General features: G+C 50.8%; 1 protein-coding gene across 1 annotated transcript; it reads left to right on the plus strand.

The window, feature by feature from the left end:
- Positions 1–5322: 5322 nt before the first annotated feature.
- LOC137464242 (E3 ubiquitin-protein ligase BRE1A-like) lies at positions 5323–9364 on the plus strand. The gene is made up of 4 exons (XM_068175539.1): positions 5323–5349; positions 7719–7844; positions 8726–8866; positions 9191–9364. The coding sequence occupies exons 1-4, from the start codon at positions 5323–5325 to the stop codon at positions 9329–9331; spliced, it is 435 nt and encodes a 144-aa protein (XP_068031640.1). The 3' UTR covers positions 9332–9364.
- Positions 9365–10096: the final 732 nt, after the last annotated feature.

The raw sequence follows: 10096 nt of genomic DNA on the forward strand, positions 1-10096 counted from the left end.
CTGGGGGGATTGGGGTTCCAGGGCTGGGCAGGGCTGGGGTTCCAGGGCAGGGCAAGGCTGGACCTGCCCCTTCCTCCCCACACATGAAATGTTTCCAGCCAACAATCTCCTCCAGTCTGTCACAACAGGGAGTGTTGGAGGTGAAATCCCAATTCTGGCCATGAGCACCTGGACGAGAAGGACAGTTCTTTTCCATAGCAATGAAAGCCCCAGTTCTCAGCTCATTTCTGGTTTGATTGCCTGGATTTTGTTTGGTTTTTTTGTAGCTTTGTTTCCTTGGTGTGCCTGCAGTGTCCAGTCAGGAGCAGAGTGACTCTTGCCAAGGATCTTCGTGGTGCTGTCGCTTAATATTAAATCTGGTTTTTGCTGATCCCTTGCTGGGGATTTTTTCAGCGCTCTCAAGCCCTTGTTGGTAACAGGGTGAAGGAGCCCTGGCCCAGGCTCTGGCCCTGGGGGACACGGGGACGCTGCCAGGGGGACCCTGTCCCCCTGTCCCACCCCCCATGGCCCCGGCCCCCATCCCTGTGTCAGGCTCTGGGGTCGATCTCGTGGAACATTGTCGTGGTTTGACATGGAAGTGATTTTTTCAAGAAGTTGAGTCAAACCAATCAGTGGTCAAGTTTGGATATTGGCACCTGAAGTGACCACTGAAGATAGGGATACGCCTCTGAGAACACAGGGTGTTAAAAGCAAGAACTCCCAAGAGCTCGCTCTCTTTGGTTCCGGTCAAGGTGCTGTGCAGACCTCCCCTGTCCAGTCATGGGGCTGGGTGGGGGAGGGGAAGCCATGAGGCCTGGTCGAGGTGAGCTGAGGGGTAGAAGGACTGGAACTGAGCCAGCTCCTGTGGACGGAAGGGTGGAGAGAAGTGGAGATGTCTTTGTCATTCCCCCCTAGAGGGAAGAGACAGAGAGTCCGGACGGCACCTGTAACTTTGCCGGCACGGAGGAGAAGTAGGAGGGGGAAGGTGCCCAGCCTTGGCCTTGGGAATTGGCTGCTGGGAAGAGATTTTGGCCGTCCAGGGAGTCTGAACTTTTAACCCTTTCCTGAGAAATGAAGGCTTTGTAAAATATTACTCCTCCTTGATTTGAAGTAGAAGAGAGACAGTCTGGGATCCGAGATGATGGAAGAAGAAATTCTCGAGTTGGAAGGAGATGATGGAGTGGCTTGTGGCTGGACTTCTCTTGTTAGCCATAGACTGAACCAAATTCTCCTAACAGAAGCTGCACTTAGGGTGGTGCGTTGGTGTGCCAGGAGACCTGTTTCAGTGATTACCAGCAGAGGAGTAGAGAGAACAGAGGAGAGCTGGAGAAGGTGTGGAGAAGCCCTCTATCTTCAAGGAAGAAGAAGAGGAGAAGAAAACCTCTGTTCTTGGACCCTCAGCCCCAGGGGAAAATGGGGGGGACTGTAGTCCCAAAATGAGAAACTGAACTGTTGTCTCTTTTGGTCCACGGCAAAGCATCCTTAAAGGAGCCCTGTGAGCAGTCTGTCCATGCACGGTGGTGAGAGCACTGTGACATGGAAAGGAGAGTGTCACCATGGCAGATTTTCTCCGGGCGGTTGCCATGTGTGACATGGAAACACAAGGGTGGCAATTGTGTTTCCTGGGGAGTCTGTGGCACAAGAGAGACTCCCGTCTCCCTTGAAAGACTGAGTATTTGGATATCTGAAGGGTAACAACTTGATCAAGATCCTGGGTGGTGTCTCACTGTTGAGTTTGTTTAGAAATTAGGTGGGAGGAGGAGGGGTGTTTTGGAAAATCTTCATCCAGGATTTAGTGTTTGTAGTTTTTATAGTAGTAGTAGTTTAATAAAGTTCTTTCCTTTGGGAAAGAAAGTTCTTTCTAAGTTTGGGCCTGCTCTGCTCTGTTCCTGATCACATCTCACAGCAATTATTTAAAAAGGTACATTTTCATGGAGGCGCTGGCATTGCGCCAGTGTCAAACCATGACAAACATCCTCTGGGGGAGGCTGCGGCGCCAGGGGCGGGGGGACCCGGGGGACAGGGGACCCCGTTGTGCACGAGCAGCGTTGGACTTCTCTGGGGGAACTGGGAGGGGGGGCTGGGGTGGAGTGACCTCCTCAGTGACCTCACACAGCCCCTGTGATGTCACAGAACCCCTGTGGTGTCACACAGCCCCTGTAATGCACACAGCCCACTCTGAGATGTAGCAGGCCACCTCTGATTTCATACTGGTGCCCTGCGATGTCACAGCCTGCTCTTTGAGGTCCCAGTATGCTCTGTGATGTCACAAAATCTGCCCTGAGATGTCGCAGCCCAGCCTGTGATGTCACAGCCAGCTCTATGGTGTCACAGCTCTACCTTTGTGATGTTATGCAGCCTCGCTGTGATGTCACAGCCTGCTCTGTGACTTCTCAGTCAGCTCTGTGATGTCACAGCCTGCTCTGTGATGTCACAGAATCACTGAATCACAGAATTACTGGGTTGGAAGAGACCTTCAAGATCATAAGTCCAACCCATGCCCTGACACCACCTCAGCTAAACCATGGCACTGAGTATCACATCCAGTCTTTTTTTAAACACATCCCATGCTGGCGACTCCACCACCACCCTGGACAGACAATTCCAGTACTTTATCACCCTTTCCGTTAAAAACTTTATTCTTAATATCCAACCTAAATTTCCCTTGGTGCAGCTTAAGACACTGTCCTCCGGTTCTGTCAGTTGCTGTGAGGAGAGAGAGACCGACCCCCACCTGACTGCAACCACCTTTCAGGAAGCTGTCGAGTGATAAGGTCACCTCTGAGTCTTCTCCAAGCGAAACAACTCCAGCTCCCTCAGTCGTTCCTCACAGGACTTGTGTTCCAAGCCCCTCACCAGCCTTGATGCCCTTCTCTGGACACACTCCAGCCCCTCCATGTCCCTCCTAAATTGGGGAGCCCAGAACTGGACACAGCACTCGAGGTACGTTGCCAATACAGGGGAAGAATGCCAAGTACACGAGTGCCAAGTACAGGGGAAGAATGACCTCCCTGCTCCTGCTGGCCACACCATTCCTGATCCAGTCCAGGAGCCATTGGCCTTCTTGGCCACCTGGGCACACTGCTGGCTCATGTCCACCCTGCTGTCGACCAGTGCCCCCAGGTCCCTTTCTGCCTGGGCACTGTCCAGCCACACCGTCCCCAGCCTAGAGCATTGCAGGGGGTTATTGTGGCCAAAATGCAGGACTTGGCACATGGATTTATTAAATTTAAACTTATTGAACTCTGCCATCTATCCAGCTGTTCCACGTGTCCCTGCAGAGCCCTCCTACCTTCCAACAGATGGACACACGCTCCCAGCTTAGTGTCAACTGCAGATTTACTAATAAAAGCCTCAATCCCCTCATCCATGTCGTCAATAAAAATATTGAACAGAGCTGGCCCAGCACAGAGCCCCGAGGGACAGCACTGGTGACTGTCCCCAGCTGGATGCAGCACCGCTCACCACCACTCTCTGGGCCGGCCATCCAGCCAGTTCTGAACCCAGCACAGAGTGCTCCTGGCCCAGCTGTGGGCTGCAGCTTTTCCAGGAGTGTGCTCTGGGAGACAGTGTCAAAGGCCTTGCTGGAGTCCAAATAGACACATCCACAGCCTTTCCTGCATCCACCAGGAAGGTCACCTGGTCATAAAAGGAGACCAGGTTGGTCAGACACGACCTGCCCCTGCTAAACCCCTGCTGGCTGGGTCTGACACCCTGGCCATCTGTCACGATCCGCTTGTGCGGGGTGTCGCGATGGTTCTTTTCACCAATCTCAAAAGTGCAATAAGGCAAACAACAAGGAACTATCAGTCAATCACAACAAATGCACCTTTATTAAGGGCCAAAACAGTAAATGCAATAGTGGGGATCAGAAAGGAGATAAAAGGATAGAGAGAGAGAGAGAGAGAGAAAAGAGGGGGATGGGAATAGCTACCAACACAGGCGAGATCCTCACAGTTATAGTCCACAGAGGAAAGACGGGGGAACATGTAGGACAATGAGAGTCTATTGTGATTGCTGTGGGGGAACAGGTGAGTCCACTGAAACCACCAAGGCAGGACGAACACAATGAAGAATAAGTCCATTGGAATGACTGAAGAAGAACAGGTCGTGTCATTAGTGGTTTCCCCACTCCCTGTGGTAGGGGTCTCAGTCTCAGTCCTTAGGAAGAGAGTTTTCCATCTCCATCCATCTGTCACAGTGGTAACGGGGCAGATGCGAGGTCTTCAGTGAGGGACCACTAGGGACACCCCAAAAGTTCATTCGGCTTCAGGAGGAGAGTGGGCAAATATGCAGTAGGCCGTTCCTTGCTGGGTTCATGCCAGGTCCTTGCCAACTCCTTGCCGAGTCCTTGCCAGGCCTTGTTCGGAACAGCTAACGTAACGGTGCAGCAGCTGCACCTGCACTGCCGCTCTCTCCAAGCCGGAACTGTAGTGAGGGAAGGGGTTTCTCCTCATGGCAATTGGTAGGCAAATGTGGGGGCTTCAGACGGCCTCTTACACCTTCCCCGAGCTGTCTGCAGAGGAATCCACACCAGCCCAGGCTGGGTTGGTCAGTGGCCGGTCAGTTCCATTGGCTGGACGTGGCTCGGGACACTTCCCTTGGAGCCTCTTCAGGGAGGGCACGCTGGGGCTGTCATGGCTGGGGTGTCACAGGCAGGGGAACGCTGGGGCTGTCAGTGTTGGGGTGTCACAGGCAGGGGAACGCTGGGGCTGTCACCACTGGGGTGTCACAGGCAGGAGAGCGCTGGGGCTGTCAGTGTTGGGGTGTCACAGACAGGGGAACGCTGAGGCTGTCAGTGTTGGGGTGTCACAGACAGGGGAACGCTGGGGCTGTCACCACTGGGGTGTCACAGGCAGGAGAGCGCTGGGGTCTGTCTGCAATATGATAGGACATTCTGCTTCTCAAGAAATAAAGAGGGGATGGACCCAGACAATAAAAGAAAAAAGGGTTGGTTATAGGATGTATCAAGAAATACCACAGGAAGGGTAAAATAAAGGTACAAAATCTAAAAAAAAAAAATTAAGAGTTCTTAAGAGCACCAAATAAGTAGAGTATGGAATAGTTACATGGGTTCAAGGGAAAATTCACAGGTAGCTAAAAATAAAAATGTAAAGTTTTTAAGAGAAAAGCACGAATTAATGTATTTATATAAAATACGTATTGTTATGTGTATTTTAGATAATTCGTGCTTGTGAGAAATAGATGTATGAAATATGTTATATTGGTAAGAAATATTCTGTAAGTTTTTTTAAGCACCCCAGCCGGGGGCGGGAAGGTTGCTTCACAGTATTTCAAAACCGCAGCTGGCAGCAGGGAGAAAAGGACCTAATTTGCAAACGAATGGATGTGGCGGATGAGGAACACATGGTAAGTACCTGAGAGTGAGATAACCAGAACCATCAGGGAGATACATCTGAATACCGAACTCCAGGAACACATCGGACGGGTTCTGTTCAACTTGCCACAGTGAAGGAACTCCACATGAATAGGTGCAGCCCAGAAAAAAAGAAATGGACTTTGCCTCAGGCAAGAAAAACCGTATGAAAATCGCTCGGACAGAACAGTCGGGGTGAACATAGGGGACCCTATGCTGCAGTGGTCAAGCCTGTGTCTCACCCAGCGCTGATCCCGGGCTCGGCACTGACCTTTTTTGATAGTGGCTTTTCGTTGTTATTCTCTAAATTTATATTTGGACAATTTAATCAATTTTCTTTAATTAATAAATTGGATCATTCATTTATGACACCCCTGAATCCCCCATTTCCGGACATCAGGGCCCCCTGCTCCCCTTTTCCCCGCCATCCCATGGCTCCCAGCCTCCAGACTTCCCCTGGGCTTGGTCCTGGGACACCCTGGAACACCTTGGACGCCAACTGCTGCCTGTGCCAGCCCCCAGCCCGACCTTTGTGCAAAACCAGAGACCCCCTGAACTCCCCCTTCCCGGACACCCCGGGTGTCCCCTTCCTGGTTCCCCCTTTTTGGGAAACTCTGGACTCCCCTTTCCTGGGCTCAAGGACCCCCTGGAACTCCCTTCTACCTCTCCACATCCCTGCCCCCCATTTCTGTGACCCTGAGACCCCCCTGCACCCCCATTCCTGAGAACTGACACACCCTTTTATCCCTTTGCCCGGCACTGAGACCCCCCTGCACCCCCTTATCCGGCACCAACACAACCTGTTCCCGGCCCCCCACCTCTCCCAGCCCCCAGCCCCACCCTTTACCCTGACCAGGGACCCCTGGGCCCCCATTCCTGCCTTTCCCAGCCCCCAGCCCCTCCTTTCCTCACACTCAGGAGCCCTGGCACCCCCTTTCCTGGGCACAGGATTCCCTGGACACCCCATCCCAGCTCTCCCAGTCCCTGCACCCCTTTCCTTGGCTCTGAGCCTCTGAACCTCCTTCCCAGCTCTGCCAGCCAGGACATTGGGATAGCCAGAGCCGGGATATTGAGATAGCCAGAGCCGGGATATTGGGATAGCAAGAGCCAGGATATTGGGATAGCCAGAGCCGGGACACTGGGACAGCCAGAGCTGAGATATTGGGATAGCCAGAGCCAGGATATTGGGACAGCCAGAGCAGGGACATTGGGATAGGCAGAGTTGGGATATTGGGATAGCCAGAGCTGGGACATGGGATAGCCAGAGCTGGGATATGGGGATAGCCAGAGCTGGGACATTGGGATAGCCAGAGCCAGGATACTGGGATAGACAGAGCTGGAATATTGGGATAGACAGAGCTGGGATATTGGGATAGCCAGATCCGGCTCAAAGACAGGAACCTTGCAAAACCTTGGCCAAGTGTCCCTTTGCTGTGCTGAGAAGAGTAAAAAAAAACCTTCACATTTACCCTGATGCACAGCTCATGAGGGATCCCTGCACACCTTAGGAGAGGCCAGAAATATCCCTGCGTGCCTCGTGAGGGATCCCTGCACACCTCAGCAGAGACCCCAAAATGGGGCAAGCACATTTCTCTCTCTCTCAGGATTTTTATGAAGGTACACAGAGAAAAGTGAAAGAGAAAACAATTTCTATTTCTTCTCCTTGTTTTTCTCATGTGGAATGTTTGGAGAATTGTTTACCTAGAACGAATGCCTGGTTGGATCACGGTGGATTGTTTGGGCCTGATGGCCAATTGGATCCACCTGTGTCTGGACTCTGGAGAACAGGGTCACGAGTTGTGAGGGAGTGAGATATGATAGAGAGAGTAGCATGTAGTTTTTAGTATCCTCTTTTATATAGTATATTAATGTATCATAGCATAATTATAATAAAGAAATCGTTCAGCCTTCTGAACTAAGTCAGACATCATCATTCTTCCCATTGTGTTCGCCGACATCTGCAACACATGCCCTAGAGGAAGTTATCCCAGGGAGGCTGGGACTAGATGATCTTTAAGGTCCCTTCCAATCCAGGCCATTCTATGACTCTGTATCCTGTCGTCCTTGGAACCACTGTGGAACTGTTCGCTGCCTTGCAGCAAGTCTTTAAGCCTCTGTCCAAAAATTAAGAAATCTTTGTTGCAAATATTTGACTGCTGAGCTTTAAAGTGTTGACCATAGAGATCTGGGTACAGCTCTTTGGATACAGGCACAGCTGTTCAGGGAGAAAAAGGCAAGCTGAATGTGTGCTCCCTGGTGATGGGGAAGCAGGGGTAGTTTTAGCCTGCAGCTCGAATGACAGCTCTGAAGACCCACAGAGCATACATTAATTCCTTCTGTTCCCTCTGTCTCCCTTCCCAAGGTGGATGCCCAGCTGCAGGTTGTACGTAAGCTGGAGGAGAAGGAACACTTACTGCAGAGCAGCATTGGAACGGGAGAGAAGGAGCTGGGTCTGCGAACACAGGCCCTGGAGATGAGCAAACGCAAGGTGAGTGATGCCTTCGTTTCCTCTTGGGTTGTGAGGTGGAGCTGCTGCCTTGTGGGAGGCATGGAAGGCTCTGAGCTCTCACTGGGATTAGAGAACCTGGTATTCCCTGCTTTTGGATGAGTATATCAGAAGGCTGAGGAGTCCTGGAGAGAATTATGATTAAAGTACTGGAGACTGATGTTTTCCTTTGATAAGGAGAAGCAGGTCATATGTTTTTCTGTGTAACCTGTGGTGAAGAGAGAGACAGCAGCCAGATGAACTGGGGTCAAAGCTTTTGTAGCAAAGATGGGATAAGCAAAAGGAAATACAGCTGGGGAATGTGAACACTTTCAACAAATGCCTAAGACGAGTAAAGTAACCAGTGTTACCAGTAAAATAAGTCTAAGTTTAGAGCTGATGCTGCCTTTGTTGTTAAGTTTTAGTAGAAATGCAGAAATTACATTAAAACAGGCAGAAAGGAAAGCAGGAATATCCCTGTGAAGAGGAGCTGGGGAGAATTCAGCAGTGACCTGTGTTTAATAGGACAACTTGTGGTATTAAGGGCACTTGGTTATAAAGTCAGAAGAGAACTGGTGAAGAGAGATTGTTAGAAATAGGTATCGTGCAGTTCTGTCTAGTACAGCGATAGAACTGCCTCTGAACACTTTAATAGAGAAGACACGGAAGCTGGAAGGCTGAAAATAGGTTAAGAAGAGAATTGGATGATCATTGGTGTTTTTGTAAGAGATATGCCTTGCAGTGTGCCAAGGTTTGGCTCTGCCCAAAGGAATCTTGAAGCTAAATGATTAGAACTTGTTGATAATAAGGTAAGAACAAGGGACTAGAGACCACCAGAGCTGTTCTTCTGTGCTTGGTCCTTATATACTGGTTTTCTTTCTCAGGCCATGGATGCAGCCCAGCTTGCAGATGATCTGAAGGCCCAGCTAGAGCTGGCTCAGAAGAAGTTACATGATTTTCAGGAGGAGATTGTGGAAAACACAGCAACTAGAGAGAAGGAGTTGTTCAACCTCAAAAGGGCTGAGGTATATACCCTATGCACAATCCTTCAAGATCTGTCTGCTTTAGTGTCCTTCTCCTTGTACACTGAGCTTGCAGAGGGTTTCAGCTGAACTGCTCTTGGTATCCAGTTTCACTTTGACTTTGGCTTCATCAGGTCTTGGCTCTTTCAGATTTTGTCCTCTGATAACTGACAATACTTGTGGCATCAGATGATCATGTTGTCTCTTGGATTATAGGGGATGAAACTATGGCTGGCATGACTTAGCCAGGTACATGTTCTCTTTGGTCCCTGAAGAAGCTGACACAGAATGTACTGCTCCTTCGCTTGGTCTCCTGTTTTTCTGCAGGAAGATATTTCTAGGTTGCGCAGGAAGCTGGAGACCACAAAGAAGCCTGACATGGTTCCCAGCTGTGATGAGATCCTGATGGAGGAAATCAAGGATTACAAGGTGAGTGTCTGTGTCCGTCAGCTTCCCTTTTTACTTTAGTCAGAAGGTGTGTAGGCACACTTTCAGTCTCTGACATCTCTCGTCTGTACTCTGGCACTGGAGAAACCACCTTGTCCTTCTGAGGGATGGAAGCACCTACATGTTGAGACATCTCTGAGCACTGCAGCTGGGCTGCAGGGCCCCTTACAGCTCTGTGTGTGTGTCTGTGCGTCTGTGTGTGTGTCTGTGAGTGTGTGTCTGTGTGTGTGTGTGTGTGTGTGTGTGTGTGTCTGTGTGTGTGTCTGTATCTGTGTCTGTGTGTCTGTGTTTCTGTGTGTGTGTGTGTCTGTGTGTGTCTGTGTGTCTGTGTCTCTGTGTGTGTGTGTCTGTGATGCAGGCCTGCCTGACGTGCCTGTGCTGCAACATGCTCAAGAAAGACGCGGTGCTCACCAGGTGCTTTCACGTCTTTTGCTTCGAGTGTGTGAAGACGTGCTACGACACGCGGCAGCGCAAGTGCCCCAAGTGCAACGCGGCCTTCGGGGCCAACGACTCCCACAGGATCTACATCGGCTGAGGCCCTCTCAGAGCCCCTGCTGGTGCTGAGCCAGCCTCCTTCCCTCCCTCTCAGCTTCTGCTGCCTGAGCTGCAGTGTCTTCTGGGAGGAGCCTTCAGGGTCTCCAAAGAAATACACTCTGGATCTTGCTTCCTTTCTTGGCCCTGTCCCTTTGGTCATGCCCTCAGTTTTTGTGTGCTCTTTGTGCCTGAGAGGAAGTTTCCCATCCCTTGCTTTCACACTGCCAAGGCGGGAACGTGCAGCTGAAGTGC

This window comes from Anomalospiza imberbis, chromosome 39 (genome assembly GCF_031753505.1).
Source record: "Anomalospiza imberbis isolate Cuckoo-Finch-1a 21T00152 chromosome 39, ASM3175350v1, whole genome shotgun sequence".
Taxonomy (NCBI): Eukaryota; Metazoa; Chordata; class Aves; order Passeriformes; family Viduidae; genus Anomalospiza; species Anomalospiza imberbis.